This window comes from Macaca mulatta, chromosome 2, assembly GCF_049350105.2.
Source record: "Macaca mulatta isolate MMU2019108-1 chromosome 2, T2T-MMU8v2.0, whole genome shotgun sequence".
Classification (NCBI taxonomy): domain Eukaryota; kingdom Metazoa; phylum Chordata; class Mammalia; order Primates; family Cercopithecidae; genus Macaca; species Macaca mulatta.
In genome coordinates, this window is record NC_133407.1 from 110,950,269 (window position 1) to 110,968,942 (window position 18,674).

The 18,674-nt window shown below is 45.1% G+C and overlaps 1 protein-coding gene and 1 long non-coding RNA gene across 4 annotated transcripts in view; both read right to left on the reverse strand.

Annotated features, from left to right (window-relative positions):
* Positions 1-1,597: 1,597 nt before the first annotated feature.
* SMARCC1 (SWI/SNF related, matrix associated, actin dependent regulator of chromatin subfamily c member 1) overlaps positions 1,598-18,674 on the reverse strand; it is a 197,754-nt gene continuing 180,677 nt past the window's right edge. For 2 of the 3 annotated variants that reach the window (XM_015131071.3, XM_077992467.1), the window contains 2 exons: positions 6,328-6,504; positions 1,598-4,002 (listed from right to left, as the gene is read on the reverse strand). In XM_015131071.3, coding sequence (XP_014986557.2) covers positions 3,905-4,002; positions 6,328-6,504 — 275 coding nt within the window. In that variant the 3' untranslated portion in view covers positions 1,598-3,904. The remainder of the gene's footprint in view (positions 4,003-6,327; positions 6,505-18,674) is intronic. The other variant, XM_028844071.2, reaches the window with a different exon arrangement.
* LOC144339154 (uncharacterized) lies at positions 7,942-11,262 on the reverse strand. Its single transcript, XR_013413876.1, has 2 exons — positions 10,070-11,262; positions 7,942-8,809 (listed from the first exon to the last, which is right to left on the reverse strand). It is a non-coding gene; the product is annotated as an uncharacterized LOC144339154 (long non-coding RNA).

Sequence of the window (18,674 nt, forward strand, 5' to 3'; positions counted from 1 at the left end):
AACTGTAAGGAACTGTAGGGATCTTGCTCTATCATACGACCTTCTTAACCACTAGCTCTCCAAGGTTGGTTCCTTGACCAGCTTCATCAGCATCTCCTGGGAACTTGTTAAAAATGCGAAATTGGGCTGCGCGGTGGCTCACGCCTGTAATCCCAGCACTTTGGGAGGCTGAGATGGGCAGATCACAAGGTCAGGAGATCAAGACCATCCTGGCCAACACAGCGAAACCCCGTCTCTACTAATAGTAAACAACCACAACAAATTAGCCAGGCGTGGTAGCGGGTGCCTATAGTCCCAGCTACTTGGGAGGCTGAGGCAGGAGAATGGCGGGAACCTAGGAGGCGAAGCTTGCAGCAGTGAGCCGAGATAGCGCCACTGCGCTCCAGCCTGGGCAACAGAGCGAGACTGTGTCTCAAAAAAACAAAAACAAAAACAAAAACAAGCAAAATTTGGTTGGGCGTGGTGGCTCTCACCTGTGATCCCAGCACTTTGGGAGGTTAAGGCGGGAGGATCACTTGAGTCCAGGAGGTTAAGGCTGCAATGAGCTATGATCATGCCACTGTACTCTAGCCTGGGTGACAGAGCAAAACCCCATCTCTAAAAAAAAATTTTTTTGAGATGGAGTCTCACTGTCACCCAGGCTGGAGTGTAGTGGTGCGATCTCAGATCACTGCAACTTCCGCCTCCCGAGTAGCTGGGATTACAGGTGCATGCCACCATGTCTGGTTAATTTTTTGTTTTTACTAAAGACAGGGTTTCACCATGTTGGCCAGGCTGGTCTTAAACTCCTGACCTCAGGTGATCAGCCCACCTTGGCCTCCCAAAATGCAAGTGCTGGGATTACAGGCGTGAGCCACTGCACCCAGCCTAAACTATTCTTAATTGAATGTGGGGGAATTACTCCATGGTAAGGACCCAGGGAACCTATGTAAGACTAGTTGATCATGCATGTCCTCCAATATCCTAAAAATAATTCACACTCAAGTTTATAAACCAGTCTTTAGTTTGAATAAAGGATTAACCTTCCCCATCACCCTTGAGAAAGTACAGGAATCTGGTGAGACCCAGCTGGCTTTGGCTCTCTTTATTAGAGGCACACTTTTGTGAAGAGCAGGGCATTCATCTCATGGCAGACACAGAATCCTCTTCTTTTGCTTCACTGGATTTATGAGCATCCTGAAAACAATCACTTCTTTTTTCTGCACAGGGTTTATTGTCCTTAGAGTATGTCAAGGTTCACAGAACCTTCTGCCCTCAAGGCCTGCCTCCAACTTGGGACTGTCTAAACTGCATCCTGACAAACATTATCCCATTCACTAAGGAAAGCTATTTCTCACACCAGGAGGTGCCAGGATGTTGGCCATCATTTTTGGAGAACTTCCACTCATTTTCACTTTGACCATGCAAATGAACACTGGGTGAGGTATGCTCAAAATGTATGTTCCTTACACATCGTGCAGGTGGGCAGTCAGAAAGGAAGCCCGAGTCACAGAATTTTAACTGCCGACCAAACCAAGACAAGGCGGGGCCAAATGTTTAGGTTCTTCATAGGATATATGAAGAAACTGGTATATGAATGCAGAAAATGGGACTAGAATCCAGAAATGGTGTTCCATTTATTCACTGAAAAAGAGGGAGATTAGGCCTTCTTCATTCATTTTCTCCAATCTCGCCAAACTCCCTCCCCTCATTTTCTCCAAAATAACAACACACTGAGAAACATGTTTGTACAAAAACCACGTATTATTCCCCCCCCTTCACAAAATCAGGTGGCTGTGAATTACAGGAATAAAACCAGATCAAAGACATGAAAAGAAAAAGCCACCACTTATACTGAAATATAACAGTGTTAAGAATTCAGGTATTTTGTAGAATTATTATTATAGTAAAAATATTTCCACCTGGATCTTTTAAATTTGAAAGTGATCACATTAAAGACCTGAGGTTACAAGGGACCACAGTATGAACCAGAATTCCATTTTCCTTCTAGGACTCCAGGGGAACAGGTAAGTATTTGGAATGAGTTTCCTTTGGGAAAGACTGGCAGGAAGTAGGGAAAACCCTGGCCATTGTCAAAAGGCACTGGGGTCTTTCTGGAGCCAAATGCATTGGAACTAAACTCCAGTAGGAATAAACTCATTCCCATTTTCCACTCCCAAGAGTCCAGAACAAAAACAAAAGGACCAAGGTCTCCTCGGTTCCAGTATTCCAGTACTCTGATGGTGACCAGGGACACCTGGTTAGAGGCAAACCTGAGGGTTTGAAAGGCAAATCTCAATTGTGGTTTTATTTTTTTTTTGCTTTCTGATATTAAGGAAAAAAGTTCCCTATACCCTCTCATATGTAAAGCTTTAGAAAATATATAGAAAAAGATATCCAAAAGATGTCCACCTTGCATTCTAAATAATGAAACTGCCACTTGAGAATGTGAAGTAAGAAAGCCAGGCGCTTTGGAAACCAAGCTCTACCAAAAACACCCTTTCCCCACACATGGAAGGACAGAAGGGAGGGAAGGACGAGAAAACCGGGAACTTTCAAGTCACTTATCAGCAGGGGTAAATACGAGCTCAAATTAAGGCATTTTTGTGGCTTGTCCTCTGGAATGGCATTCTACCCTCCCAGCCTGAGCACCCCAAACCTCAAAGCATGATGCTCTGACTGCCAAGTGAGTTCCTTGTTACCCTCAGCATCTCTTTGAAAACCCTGTGATAGATGGAATGTGAGATTCTCAGAAATGGAAGGGAGAAGGTACAAGGAACTAATATCCTGCTTCACTTTTCCCATCCCATCCTAACCTTAAAAGTACCGGTTCATGAAATTCTACTCCCTGGCTACTGTAACAAGAGGTAGTTTGGGGACTTGTACCCCCAGCCATCCTAACCAAGTTTCACGAGCTAAAACATTCAGCACTATCTACTTTTTTTTTTTTTTCTTCTTGTAAAGGGTTTTTTAAAGAGGGAGAAAAAAAAAATGCACACAAAGCAGTGAATAGTAGGCTAGACTCATTGCAGGGGTCATTACCCAAGACTCCTAACTTTCAAGGCTAGTTGAGGAAACTAAGGAATGCTTCCCAATATTACAACCCTCAAAGGTCAAATTGCCCCCAGAAAAACAAAACACTCACCCCCAATCCAATGAATCATCTGCATAGAAAACCAGAGCCAGCGGGCCTAGGGAAGGAGCGGATGTTTGTGCTCTCCTCTAGCACATACTAGTTCAGTGGTATGTTCTGCCAGGCAGTGTGGAGGCCCTCAGAGGCCTCACTAGGGAATAAAATCACTGAGGTTCTCCTTCCACATCTCTTTTAATTTTCACACATTTGTGTGTGGCAAAAGTCTCAAACTTTACCATCAGCACCATTCTTAACTCAGAAAAGCAGAAATAAGGTCACTTATAATGCCTTAAGGTTTGTCCCCTGTGGCTATCCCCCTTCTGCCCATCACTATTTTTTGGTTCCTATTAACTTAGGGTGCTCTCCTTTAAAACAATAATAACAGAAAGATAAAAAGATAATGATTATATAGCATTATCCATAGAAGCATAAGACAAAGCAAAAAACTGCAAGAGAGCAAAAATGATAAAGACATAGCATGCTAAAGTTGACAGGACCTGCAGAGAAACTGTCAGCTTACTCCCACACCAGGACAGGGGAGATGCAGGTTATTTTAAGGATGACCAGGGCACACTGTCACCACAGGTTTCCCCTTGAGTGTTGGCTAAGGACCCAACACAAAAAGTGTCAGAAGGAGGGGTGGTAAGAGGAGTGGGGAGGCACTGGACACGTGCTTGGAGCTGTGAGAAGAAAAACCCTGAAAGAAACCAAAGAAAGTTTGAGGAACACAAGTCTTGTCATCCCCACTCCAGCTCATGGTGGTGGACGTGGATGTTCTCTGCATCTTCCAGGCTAAGGAGCAGCTGAGGCTGGTGGGCCAGGAGCAGGAGGCGGAGGGACCCCATCTGCAGGTGGTGGTGGCGGCGGCTGCTGCTGTGGTGGAGGGGGATCTGCAAACATATCCAAGAGTAACTCGTTATTGCTGGAAATACAAGGGACTTAGAGGAAAGAGCCTACTCAATGAAAAAAAGACACAGAAGTCATTTTCTTAGTGGCAGGCAACCAATGCACCCTCTGAGGCATTGATTCCACTGTGGTCTATGCAGGTCAATTCCTTCTGAATCTCCAGGGTGCTGCTCATGTTGCTTAGCCTAACCCTAGTGGCTGGGGAGTGGGAGGTGTCTGAATTTCCCCCACCCTCCTTCCAGGCCAACTCCTTCCACGAATTGTTCAGAAGTTAATTTTGATTTCATTGTATTTCAATGGTTCTAATTTTATTTCTTCAGTTAAATAATAAGCTCCTTCCTGGGACAGTTCTATGTCTTATTTTTCTTTCTCCCATAAGTCCCTAGCCTAGCTGGGCACACAAGAGATTATCAATAAATTCTTGCTATTTAAATGTCTCCACCAGGGCCAGAGAGCTTCACTTGAGGCAGTTGCTGACAAACTGGATAGTCCAGGGAGGCCTCCACAGCTCCTGAACTGCAGTCCTTCGATTTTTGGCCCAAACTAGGTCATGTCCTGAAGGGAACAATTAGTATGAGTGTCTGGGACTCTTTCCTATGTCAACTTTAGCTGCTTTAGTGTACAAAGGAACCCTAGAGATCATTTAATCTGGGTTTTAAAAACCCCTAGATCTTGCCAGAATTGAAAACATATGAAACAAAGTGCAGCCTTGCTCACCAATCAATTCACCCAACTCTATGCCCAAGAGGTTTCTACCAAACCCTTAAGACTCTTCAATGCATTTTGAAACTCACTGATCTAATCCCTTGTGTCATCTTTCAGTGGAGGAAATGAAGGGCTGAAGTGGAGAAGCAACTCATCCAGTGTGGCCTACCTAGTATCCTAGAACCAATTCACATGGCTCAGAATTCCCAGAGCACTGACTTATGGTAGGAACCAGGCAGCAGGTGGGAAGGTTCCACCTGAAACCCTCCACATTCTCAACGAGCTCTACTGAGGTCCCTTTGGGAAGGAATCCTGAAGTGCAAAACATGCGTGACCAGCAGGGCATGACAGTGGTAAATTGGTAAAGACCAGTGACACTACCTCTGCAACAGGGATGGAAAACTGGTCAACTCTCCTGACAGGCGGGTTCATTTATGTACGGTTTGCAGGGTGGCTTGGCAAACATTTTCTTGCCAAGAAAAAGAGGTACCAACTGTACTATACAACCTCTGACCACTAGCTTAAGGGAGGTAATTAAAAAAAAAATTGTTGTGATCTTATATACCTAGATAAATTAGTGTCTTTCTTTTGTGTATCTACTTTGTCCCAGACTCTGGGGGCCAGAGAAGAGTAAGACACGTCTCAGTCTGTGAAACCTCCCAGAGTATTACAGTGTACTTAAGGCACATCGTAGTCTCATGTAACCTATGGTAAGTTCTATATGCCTTCATGTAACATTTGCTAAGTTCTATCCAAGTTTTCATTTCTTGTTTTCCCAACTAAAGCTCCTACAGAGCAAGAATTCTTATGCTTCCTATCTTTCTGAACTATAAATAGTAGCTAAACTTTTGGCCACACGTGAACTTCTACATGAACCTAAGATTACAGATGTGGCTGGGGTACCCGACCCACTATTGGCTGCATTTCAGCATCATCCTCACTGGGAAGACCTTCTGGAGTAAAAGGCAGGCCAGGGTCTCTGAAACAACCCTCAGGCCAAGGCTGAAGCCGAGCAAGAGCCTATGGGAGAAATGACCTGGCCTCTAAACACAGCCTCAGACAACTATCACTTAGCAGCACCAGTGCTTTCTTCATTGAGCTTGCTGGGACTTCGTATTTCCTCTCAACACAGACCCCAAATACTACTTTCTTAGCCTACACAGCCACTACTAATACATCAAGAATGGCTACAAGAAACATATGTTATTCCAGCTCTAAACTCACTTCTTTTCTTTACACACATCACTTTTGAACCCTGTATCCACAAAAGGCTGCTGTAGGGAAAATCACCACCAGTAGCTCTACATGTCTGTTGAGAGTCATAATGAGACAGGCTTAAACAGAGGAATATCTTTTTGGCCCCAATGCCGACAGTGCATGCCATAAAGGCACAACCCTGATTAGAAGCATTTTGTCATCTGTGCACCTGTCCATCGGGGTGCCTAAGAACAAAGACTGAAAACTGGTCTTCTAGAAGCCACTGTCACAGACTGCATCATCCATGGACCTGCCAAATCTCGGGGAGAGAACAAAGCCTCCTTCCCTTATCTACAGCCCTCCAGGACAGACCCTGGGATAATGCATCCCCCTACCGTGTTACTTACACATGCCGTTAGGTGCTGTCAGGGATACCCGGGGTCCTAAGATGTTTCCTGGCATTGGAGGCATGCCAGGAGGGGTAGGGCCACTCCCAGAGGGGTGGATGTTGGCTGCAACAGTGGGAATCATGCGGCCTGGCATGTGCTGCCCGGGCATCATGGAACCTGGGCCTGGTATCTGACCTGTGGAGGGAGATTTAAAGTACTATAAGTATACTAGAAAGGGGTATAAGAAAGGGATCAACTTAAATCCAACTCCTAAATACAGATAAATATCCAACCTTCCAGAGGATCTGAAATACCAACAGAGCAATAATCTGTAATAATCTCTACGTCTAGCTTTTTGTATTCTGAGTTTTTTGGAGGAGGGTGTTAATGGGGGTAGATCTGTGGAATGACTGATTATTCTAAACACTGGCAAGAAGGTGGCTGTAAAAAGAAATGGCAAAGGTTCCCTAAAATAAAGCACTCACTCTGGTTAGTTTGGGTGAGCAGTAGATTGTCAAATGTCTTCCTGAGGATATACAATGCCAAGCACAGCCCACAGGGAATGGAGAGGACTTTAAAAGGAAGTCAGTAAGTAAAAGTCAGTAAAAGGACCACAACTCAGTCCAGATTGTGCTCCATGGCTTACAGGGAAGGTTTGTCTGAAAGGGTATTAGTACTGCGAAATCACCATTAAAAGGGGATTCTGATTTGAATCCCCAATTCCTGTCCACAACTATTTCTCCCATTAAAAGCCTCATGTATGATTTAAAAAAAAAAAAAAAAAAAATCATTCCTTATAGAGGTTACTATGAAGCACTCGCCTGATAGACTCATATGGGAAAACACAGACAGCTCCATCTCTTCCTACCGTTTTCTCCCTTTCCCTTCCTTTCATTTCATTTCTTTTTTTTTTGACAGTCTCACTCTGTTGCCCAGGCTGGAGTGCAGTGGCATGACCTCAGCTCATTGCAACCTCCGCCTCCTGGGTTCAAGCAATTTTCGTGCCTCAGCCTCCCAAGTAGTTGGGATTACAGGTGCCCCACCAGGCCCAGCTAATTTTTTTTGTATTTTTAGTAGGGACGGTTTTTTTTTCTTTTCTTTTTTTTTTTTTTTTTTTTGGAGACAGAGTCTCGCTCTGTCACCCAGGCTGGACTGCAAGTGGCGCCATCTCTGCTCACTGCAAGCTCTGCCTCCCGGGTTCCCGCCATTCTCCTGCCTCAGCCTCCCGAGTAGCTGGGACTACAGGCGCTCGCCACCACGCTCGGCTAATTTTTTGTATTTTTAATAGAGACGGGGTTTCACCGAGTTAGCCAGGATGGTCTCGATCTCCTGACCTTGTGATCCGCCTGCCTCGGCCTCCCAAAGTGCTGGGATTACAGGCGTGAGCCACTGCGCCCGGCCGAGACAGGGTTTTGCCATGTTGCCCAGGCTGGTCTTGAACTCCTGAGCTCAGGCAGTATGACTGCCTCAGCCTCCCAAAGCGCTGGGATTACAGGCGTGAGCCACTCTTCCTATTGTTTTCTAATTAATGACAGAAGACTCTACAGTATTCAATACTGTTGTTCAATACTGAGGGACATGAACACTAAAGGAATCATTTGAGAGATGAAAATCATATGAGAGTCAATATAGTTTTTTTTCTTTAAATCCAGGGGCTTTACTATCTTTTTGTAAGGACAACTGTATGCAACTGAATATAGGTTAGAAGACAGTACCAAGACAGCTAGAAATAAGAATGCTTGATCTTGAAAAATGTGGAGATGGGACCATTTGATAACTAACTGGCAACTGAACACTGAAGGACAAGAACACTAAAATACCTCCCGTATTCGGTTTCACACTGAGCTTTCTGACCCTTTAGAATGTTTAGCCAACTTTTTCTGTAAAGAGCCAGATAGTAAATATTTTAGTCTTTGCCAGCCATATGGTCTCTGTCACAACTATTCAACTCTGCAATGTAAGCATGAAGGCAGTCACAGATGATACACAATAGACTGTGTTCTAATAAATACATCTTTATGAACTCTAAAAGGTTAATTTCACAAATTTTTCATGTGACATGAAACATTATTCTTCTTTTGATATCCCCCTCCAACCATTTAAACTATAAAAACCACTCTTAGCTTACAAACTGTATGAAAAACAATTGATGAGCCAGATTTTGACCTAGGCTGTAGGCGATTCCTGCTTTGGATATGATGGTAAATATTTACTAGTTCTTAAACCAAGGGATTTGGCTGCTGGGCTTGTTTTCTTTTGTTGAGAAAGAATTCTCTACTGAGGTTGGAGTGCAGTGGTGCAATCACAGGTCAGCTCACTGCAGCCTCAACAACTCAAACTCAAGTGATCCTCCTGCCTCAGTCTCTCAAGTAGCTGGAACTACAGGTGAGCATCACCATGCCTGGCTAGTTTTAAATTTTTTTTATAGAGATGGGGTCTCACCATGTTTCCCAGGCTGGTAGTCTTGGTTTTTTTTTTTTTTTTGAGACAGGGTCTCTCTCTGTCACCCAGGCTAGAGTGCAGTGACACGATTTCAGCTCACTGGAACCTCTGCTTCCTGGGTTCAAAGGATTCTCCTGCCTCAGCCTCCTACATAGTTGGGACTACAGGTGTGCACCACCATGCCCGGCTTTTTTTTTTCCTTTGGTATTTTCAGTAGAGACAGGGTTTCACTATGTTGGCCAGGCTGATCTCGAACTCCTGACCTCAAGTGATCCACCCACCTCAGGCTCCCAAAGTGCTGGGTTTGTAGGTATGAGCCACCGCACCCGGCCGTAGTCTTGGTTTTAAAGAGTAATAAATCAAGAAGAATAGTTTAATGGGCACAATCAAGGCTTATTTTATTTTATTTTTTTAGACAGAATCTTGCTCTGTCGCCATCTTGGCTCACTGCAACCTCTGCCTCCCAGGTTCAAGCAATTCTCCTGTCTCAGCCTCCCAAGTAGCCGGGATTACAGGTGTGCATCACCATACCTGGATAACTTTTGCATTTTCTGTAGAGACAGGGTTTCACCATGTTGCCCAGGCTGGTATCGAACTCCTGACCTCAAGTGATCTGCCTGCCTCAGCCTCCTAAAGTGTTGGGATTACAGGCGTGAGCCACCGTGCCTGGCCTGAAATTTTTTTATGTAGGACAAATTATATTCTCTACAGAATAAGAAAACAGAATCAATGTAGTTTTTCTTTAAATCTAGGGACTTTACTATCTATGTAAGGACAACTGTATGAAACTGAATATAGGTTAGAAGACAGTACTGAGACAGCTAGAAATAAGAATGCTTAATCTTGAAAAATTTGGAGATTGGACCAAATTAAAATACACAAAGCAGTATTGAAGATAATTCAAATAAAGACTCTCTGTCACTACAGAAAGAGGTCTATCTAAACAAAGACATACAAAGCTTCAAACCACACCCTGCCTATCTCCAGTGGCTGTTCCTTGACCCAAGAACCTAAGAGAGGAGCCCCTTACTTCAGAGGTGTCAATGAAGAGAACTACAATGAAGTATGAGAATTAGGAATAAGGGGCTGGGCACGGTGGTTCACGCCAGAGGTCAGGAGTTCATGACTAGCCTGACCAACATGGTGAAACCCCATCTCTACTAAAAATACTAAAATTAGCCAGGCATAGTGGCATGCTCCTGTAATCTCAGCTACTTGGGAGGCTGAGGCAGGAGAACTGCCTTGAACCCCGAAGGCGGAGGTTGCAGTGAGCCATGATTGCACCACTGCACCCCAGCCTGGGTAACAAGAGTGAAACTCTGTCAAAAAAAAAAAAAAAAAAAAAAAAAAAAAAGAATTAGGAATTAAGGTAGTCCAGTCTTCCAGGGACTACTTTTTAAAACAAAATACATCAACATTATGTCCCAGAATATACAGAATAGTGAGTTTTGGGCCCTCTGGCCCATATTTCTGCACTCTATAATGTAACGCAAAGCCCGGCAGAGGAGTCTCAGAGATCCGCTTGCTGGAAAATAACTTGGTCAAATCACTTTGGCAAAACCAAGAGCAGCTGCTGAATCTACTCCTACGTGGACACTGCCACTAGGACCAACTGACCATTATTAATTTTTGTCTTTTTGTACTTGTGCCGTGTAGCTAGGATAGAAATAGGCAGTGTTGGAGAGTCTGCCAATCTAGGGATTGACTCAGAGATAAAAGGGACAAATGGCAAGAATACTACAAGGCATATGAACGATGAGTGCACATAAAGGAGTGAAAGGCAAATCAAGGAAAAACCATGGAAGGAGCAAGCCAAAAAAAATGAAGACTTTCCAGCTGATCAATAAAAATTTGTGAGTAACCTGGAATTGTGGATGAGATGTAAGTAAAGTGAAGGAAAGGGATTAGGGATAGGACTAATCCTAAAAACACCTGGGACAGCAGGGACCCAAGGACTCAGGCATCCTTGTGATGGGACTGTGAAGCCACATGCTTGTAGATCCACAAACCAATAAGAAATAACAGAAATCCTGGGTGCCTTGGCCCACCCCCAGGGAATATGCTGCAGGACAGCAGGTACACCTTGATAAGATCTGCATACCTACATCCCTACAACCCATCCTGACTCCTGCAGCCGCTCCTCTATTCTCCATCTCTGACCTGTTGTTGCAGGAATGTTACTACATAAGTGGAAGCACTGTTTGCAATGTTTTGGAATTGGCTTCTTTTTTCACTCCAGGTAATTTCCTGGAGAGTCACCGGTTGTGTATGCAGTCACGGGCTGTTCCTCTCAATGCTGGGTGGTGCTCCCTGCTGTGGATGGACCACACACCTTAAAGAGGACATCCAGTGCTTCTCACTTTTTGGCTACTATGAATAAAGCTGCTAGAAAAGTTTGTGTATGGGTTAAGATTTTTTTTTTTAAAAAAAAACACATGGCCAAGTGGGCGCGGTGGCTCACCACCAGTAATCCCAGTACTTTGGGAGGCCGAGGTGAGCAAATCACCTGAGGTCAGGAGTTCAAGATCAGCCTGGCCAACATGTTGAAACTCTGTCTCTAATAAAAATACAAAAAAATTAGCCAGATGTGGTGGCGGGCACCTGTAATCCCAGCTACTCTGAAGGCTGAGGCAGGAGAATCGCTTGAACTGGAGAGGCGGAGGTTGCAGTGAGCCGAGAACGAGCCATTGCACTCCAGCCTGGGCAACAAGAGTGAAATTTCGTCTCAAAATAAATAAATAAATAAATAAATAAAATAAACACACAGCCAAGCCTAAGTTAAACAATCAGAAAATAATGTGAATATCACTCCTATTGTAACTGAGAGGTACCATTTATATGTAGCATCTACATAAATACCATACCCTTCTGTGGTACCTTACTATCTTTCATCTGTATTACACTGAGGCTTATAAAGGTTTTTTTGTTTTGTTGTTTTTTGAGACAAGAGTCTTGCTCTGTTGCCCAGGCTGGAGTACAGTGGGGCGATCTTGACTCACTGCAACCTCTGCCTCCCCAGTTCAAGTGAGTCTCCTGCCTCAGTCTCCTGAAGAGCTGAAACTATAGGCTCACGCCACCACGCCCAGTTAATTTTTGTATTTTTAGTAGAGACCGAGTTTCACCATGTTGGTCAGGAAGGTCTCAATCTCTTGACCTTGTGATCTGTCTGCCTTGGCCTCCCAAAGTGCTGGGATTACAGGTGTGAGCTACCAAGTCCGGCCAGATTTTTTTTTTTTTTTGAGACGGAGTCTCACTCTGTCCCCCTTGCTGGAGTGCAGTGGCCGGATCTCAGCTCACTGCAAGCTCCGCCTCCCGGGTTCACGCCATTCTCCTGCCTCAGCCTCCCGAGTAGCTGGGACTACAGGCGCCCGCCACCTCGCCCGGCTAGTTTTTTTGTATTTTTTAGTAGAGACGGGGTTTCACTGTGTTAGCCAGGATGGTCTCGATCTCCTGACCTCGTGATCCACCCGTCTCGGCCTCCCAAAGTGCTGGGATTACAGGCTTGAGCCACCGCGCCCGGCCCAGGTTTTTTTTTTTTTCCCCCAAAACAAAAATAAAACAAAACTGCTGGGTCTGTCATGATTCAAAGGAAAAAGGGCTACATTAATTCAAAAAAAGAGTCATGCATGTAGAACAAGGGGTGAGAACTTCAATAGTAAGGCTACAGAAGACTTAGTGAAAAGTTGTGAAGAGAAGAGAAGATTGAACCTAATTTTTTGTGGGATGGAAAGCAATTTTTTAGAAAATGTTTAAGAGATGGGGTCTTGGCCATGTGCGGTGGCTCATGCCTCTAATTCCAGCACTTTGGGAGGCCAAGGCAGGTGGATCAAGGGGTCAGGAGTTCAAGACCAGTCTGGTCAAGATGGTGAAACCCCATGGTGGTTACAGGCATGGTGGCAGGCGCCTGTAATCTCAGCTACTCGGGAGGCTGAGGCAGGGAACTGCTTGGACCTGGGAGGCGGAGGTTGCAGTGAGCTGAGATCATGCCATTGCACTCCAGCCTGGGCGACAGAGTCAGACTCCATCTCAAAAAAAAGAAGAAGAAGAAGAAAAAAAAAGATGGGGTCTTGCTATGTTGCCGAGGCTGAACTAGACCTCCTGGGCTCACGTGATTCTCCTCCCTCAGCCTCCTCTGTAGCTGGGGTTACAGGTGCATGCCACCATGCCCAGCTAGGATAGAAAGCTTTAAGAAGGGATGGAGAGGAGTTAGTGCCTAGAGCAGAGAAAAAGCGCTTTTGCAGAGAAGTATGGGCTGAATGTCAGGTTGATGAGATAGACAAGAATAGGAGATGGCACTCTGCAAGTTCCTTCTTTTTTTTTTTTTTTTTTTTTTTTTTAATAAAAGAGATGAGGTCTTGGTTGGGGGCGGTGGCTCATGCCTGTAATCCCGGCACTTTAGGAGGCTAAGGCGGGTGGATCATGAGGTCAGGTGTTTGAGACTAGCCTGACCAACGCGATGAAACCCCATCTCTACTAAAAATACAAAAATTAGCTGGGCATGGTGGCGCACACCTGTAATCCCAGCTACTCAGGAGGCTGAGGCAGGAGTTGCAGTGAGCTGAGCTGAGATTGCGCCACTGCACTCAAGCCTGGACGACAGAGCAAGACTCAGTCTCAAAAAAAAAAAAAAAAAAGAGATGAGGTCTTGCTCTGTCACCCAGGCTGGAGTACAGTGGTATGATCATAGCTCACTAAAGCAGTGAACTCCTGGGTTCAAGTGATGCCCCCACCTCAACTTCCTGAGTAGCTAGGATTACAGGTGTGCACCACCACGTCAGCTAGTTTATTTATTTAATTTTTTATTTTTTGAGACGGAGTCTCACTCTGTTGCCCAGGCTGGAGTGCAGTGGCGCAGTCTCCGCTCACTGCAAGCTCCGCCTCGTGGGTTCACGCCATTCTCCCGCCTCAGCCTCCTGAGTAGCTGGGACTACAGACGCTCGCCACCACGCCTGGCTAATTTTTTGTATTTTTAGTAGAGATGGGTTTTCACCGTGTTAGCCAGGATGGTCTTGATCTCCTGACCGCGTGATCCGCCTGCCTCAGCCTCCCAAAGTGCTGGGATTACAGGCGTTTGAGCTACCGCGGTCGGCCCATACCAGCTAATTTTTTATACAGATGGGGCCTTCTATGTTGCCCAGGCTGGTTTCAAACTCCTAGGCTCAATGATCCTCCTACCTCAGTCTCCTGAGTTGCTGAGACTATAAGTGTGAGCTACTGTGCCCAGCCGCAGGTTCCTTAAAAACAGGCATCCTGGGGATTGGTGACAGAGCAAGGAGGAAGGGTGAGCATGGAACTGAGATGGAGAATGAATTTGGGTTTGGTATCTGACTGCTGGGAGTGTGAAGATGGGATGATGTGAAGAGGACACAGAACTTTTGCTTTGGGAACAGGAGATATAGGCTGGGCAGCCACACAATGAAATACAGAGGTATGTGTAAAGGGAAGAAGGTATAGAACTCCCAGAGTTTCAAATAGAGCAGTGGCAAACACAGAGACTTACTATTCTAAGATTCTCCACAAACTGTCAAAGGGGCAGTTTTTAAGGTAGTACTGTCCCAGCTTTGTTTTTAAGGTGGCACCTTTGTTTTTAAGGTGGTACTGTCCCAGCTCCCTTTTGGAGGCCCGTTTTTTGCTCTCTTCCTACCCCACATCACCTGCTACGCCATTAATAAAAGCAATGCTTTGTTTTCCACACTCTAAATCACTACTAATGATTCTCTAATGGTATTCTAGGTGGTGTGAAGGGTGACAGGAGATGACTTCGTTGCTGCTGGAAACAGGAGGCCTACTTTTAAGCTAAAAAGTACAACACTCTAGCCTGCAGACGAAAGAACACTCCTAATGGACTTGTTGTGAGAAAGGGAAGCCATATACTAGGAGAAATAATGCCGCCCGTGTTTATCAACAGGTACAGGTTGCTTCCTTCCACCAAGTCCAACCTGGACAGAGGCCTTAAACAAGTTAGGAAGAACATATTGCCACCCTTCACAGGTCTCCTCCTCTCTCTCTGAATCCCTGAGCTTTGGTTTCCTGAGACTTTATTGAATAAAGCTATGTATGTGGCCCGGCACAGTGGCTCACGCCTGTAATCCCAGTACTTTGGGAGGCTGAGGTCAGGAGTTCAAGACCAGCCTGGCCAACATAGTGAAACCTTGTCGCTACTAAAAATGCAAAAATCAGCTGTGTGTGGTGGTACATGCCTGTGGTCACAGCTACTCGGAAGGCTGAGGAGAAGATCGTTTGAACCTGGGAGGTGGAGAATGCAGTGAGCTGAGATTGCGCCACTGCACACTCCAGCCTGGGCAACAGAGAGACTCTGTCTCAAAAAAAAAAAAAAAAAAAAAAAGAGAGAGAGACACACACAGAGACAGAGACATAGAGAGGAGAAGGTGATGTAAAGATGGAGCAAAGAAAGACGTGGCCATAAGACAAGGAATGCTGCAAGCCACCAGAAGTTGGAAGAGACAAGGAACAGGATTCTTCCCTATACACCCTGGAAGGAGCATGGCTTTGCTGGATGTTGGACCTGATTTCTCAGAAAGTAAGAATAAATTTCTCTTGTATTAAGTTATTATGACAGGCTGGGTGCAGTAGCTCATGCCTGTAATACCAGCACTTTGGGAGGCCAAGGAGGGTGGATCACCTGAGGTCAGAAGTTTGACACCAGCCTGGCCAACATGGTGAAACCCCGTCTCTACTAATAATACAACAATTAGCCAGGAGTGCATATGCCTGTAATCCCAGCTACTTGGGAAGCTGAGGCAGGAGAATCACTTGAACCCAGGAGGCGGAGGTTAGAGTTAGCAGAGATCACACCACTGAACTCCAGCCTGAACGACAAGAGCAAAACTCTTGTCTCAAAAAAATTATAGCAGCCTCAGGAAACTATGTAGGAAACATGTGGTATGCCTTAGGCACTGTACTTAAGAGTTTTATAAATGTTAACTCATTCAATCCCCATACAACACTATAAACCAGGCACTATTATCCCTGTGAAAGAAAGGGAAGGACACAAAGATTAAGTAGCCTGCCCAATGTCATAAAGCTGTAAATGAGGGAGCTCAGATCTGATGTAGGTACTCTGATTCTAGAGATGGTGCTTGCAGCCAGTATGCACCTCTGACAATCAAGGTCTGGGGGAGAGGGGTCTAACAGGTGCTCAGAGACAATGTGATGCAAACCCTGGTGTCACCAAACTGATTGACCTGTTATTTGCCCCATGCTCAGCTCCAGACAGAAATTACTTTCTGAACCAGCAATTCAGAGTGTATGTTCCAGCAGAGAAATCAACTATTCAAGAAACAATCTGGCAAAGAGGAGCATCACTGGCTGACTGACAAACGCCCATGAAGTGATATCTACCTATCATGCACTGGGAAATGCCTGCAGGCTCTTGCTCTTAAGTCCAGTAGTACTATTTCCAAAGCTATCTTCTCAGTGGCAGTGGCCCATTTACCTATTTCCCTACATCTTTATGAATACAAGCTGGGATAGGGCAGCTTTAGGGTTTTCCAAGGCTGTTAGCCCAACAGATAAAACCTTTCTTTTCATTTATTATAAATTCTAAAGCCTTGTGGAAAAGATTCTTTATCCTATTGTCACAAACAAGGTCATAAAGCCGCTAGGATACAGGTGTTCTGAGTAGGAGAGGACAACAGCTTCTCAGCAGCAAAAATGAAGGTATAGAGGAAAAGCAATTTACTTCTGCTTATGGCACCTTGCAAAGACAAACATCTCGCAGGAAAGCAAAGGGTACTCTAAGAGTGAATGATGTCCCTTTGCTGTCCAGAGGTTCCTTCTGTCAGATGCTATGCAACTCAGCACTGGTGTACCTGGGGCAGTGGGTTTAGAGAAAAGACAGGAAAGGAGGTAAGAATAAGGCTGAGTAAGGGTCGACCATGCCAGGTGATGTGACAGTTATCTCTTTGAAGCCTCCAGGTTGTTAGGAAGATGATGGTAAGGGCCCAGTTTTGAGATAAGGAAACTAAGCCTCAGAGAAGCTATGTAATTTGGCCCAAAGTCACAATGAACAAGAGACTGAGCTGAGATTCAAATCCAGGTCATTCTGATCCTGAAGTCCATTCTCTTTTCCTTTACCCCACCTTCCTTTCGAAGGAGTAACTTTCCCCTTAGAAAAGGTAACTTCCAAGGATGAAATCTGAAATGGGTAGAATTTAAGAAGACTCAGGAGAAGACAAAATCAATTTCTCGTAAAGCAACCCTTGTCCTTACAAAACCTAAACATCCTTATGGTTTTTGTGGTGTCTTAATATAGGTCTCACCACTTTTAAATGAACAACAGTGTCTGAAGGCATTTCCATTAATTCTTACTAACATTAAGAGATCTGGGCCGGGCGTGGTGGCTCAAGCCTGTAATCCCAGCACTTTGGGAGGCCCACACAGGCGGATCACAAGGTCAGGAGATCGAGACCATCCTGGCTAACACGGTGAAACCCCGTCTCTACTAAAAAATACAAAAAACTAGCCGGGCGAGGCGGCGGGCGCCTGTAGTCCCAGCTACTCAGGAGGCTGAGGCAGGAGAATGGTGTAAACCCGGGAGGCGGAGCTTGCAGTGAGCTGAGATCCGGCCACTGCACCCCAGCCTGGGAGACAGAGCAAGACTCCGTCTCAAAAAAAAAAAAAAAAAAAAAAAAAGAGAGAGATCTGGCCCACACAAATCTGAAATGCATAGGAACAGGCCTTGGCAAACGAAGTAAAGGGTGTATGTCTTTTCCATTAAAAAAAAAAAAAAATCAGGTATTTTTTTCCCCAACAGACAGGGAGAGGAAGAAAATGAGAGAGAGACAGAGAGAGCGTGTGCATCAAAACAGCAGTATCAAAGCTTAGAATGGTGGCAGTCTGACCTACATACAAGCTTTTTTTCTTTTCTTTTTTTTTTTTAAACAGCAGGCATCTGAAGCCTGAAAAATTAAAAGGTTTGCTAAAATTAAGTTTAACTAGTAGAAAAATCCCTCATTCTCTTTCAGGTTTATTATATCTTTTACTAAAGCATTACACTCATGACACTTAATGGAATATTAGTAAAGTATCTTAATTTTATACTTTGGGTTGAGAAAGGAGGGTAGGAAAAGAAAGTTAATCTAGGAAAGGGAACCTGTGAATTTCCAGTCTTGAGCACATTTCATCAATCCATTTCTAACTGTCTATATAAGCCACATCCTCTGGCTGAGTCCCCTGGAGAACGGAAATAACAAAATCAGGGCCAAGTGAGGGGAAGCCCAGGCTCCTCAGAGACTGTGCCTTCCCCACAGCAGCTTCCTGGGGGTGCCTGTGACAGACTCTCTTTGTTGAAGACTGGGCCCTCACTGTTCTCTTTGTGAGGGTAACCTGCTACTCCGGAAAGTAGCATGGCAGCCTTGTTATCACATGATGCAAGTAGGACCAAAGGCACCGCAGATAATAAAATCTTGGCTGATGTGATGGGCTATTGCTTTTTTCTTTTTTTTTTGAGACGGAGTCTCACTCTTGTCACCCAGGCTGGAGTGGTGCAGTGGTGTGATCTCGGCTCACTGCAACCTCTGCCTCCTGGGTTCAAGTGATTCTTCTGCCTCAGCCTCCTGCATAGCTGGGATTACAGGTGCCTGCCACCATGGCCGACTAAGTTTTGTACTTTTAGTAGAGATGGGGTTTCGCCATGTTGCCCAGGCTGGTCTCAAACTCCTGACCTCAGGTGATCTGCCTACCTTGGCCTCCCAAAGTGCTAGGATTACAGATGTGAGCCACCACGCTCGGCCAGGCTATTGCTTTTCTTTTTCAGTGTGGGGTTGAGTCCAGGGGTGGGTTAGAAAGTGATAACTGGTTGTAATCCTTTCCTGAGCTTTATTTCTCATGAGGTACGGTTGTGTAAGTAGGTCTGAGGGGCTTAAAAAGCCAAGTGTAGCTGGGTGTGGTGGCACATGCCT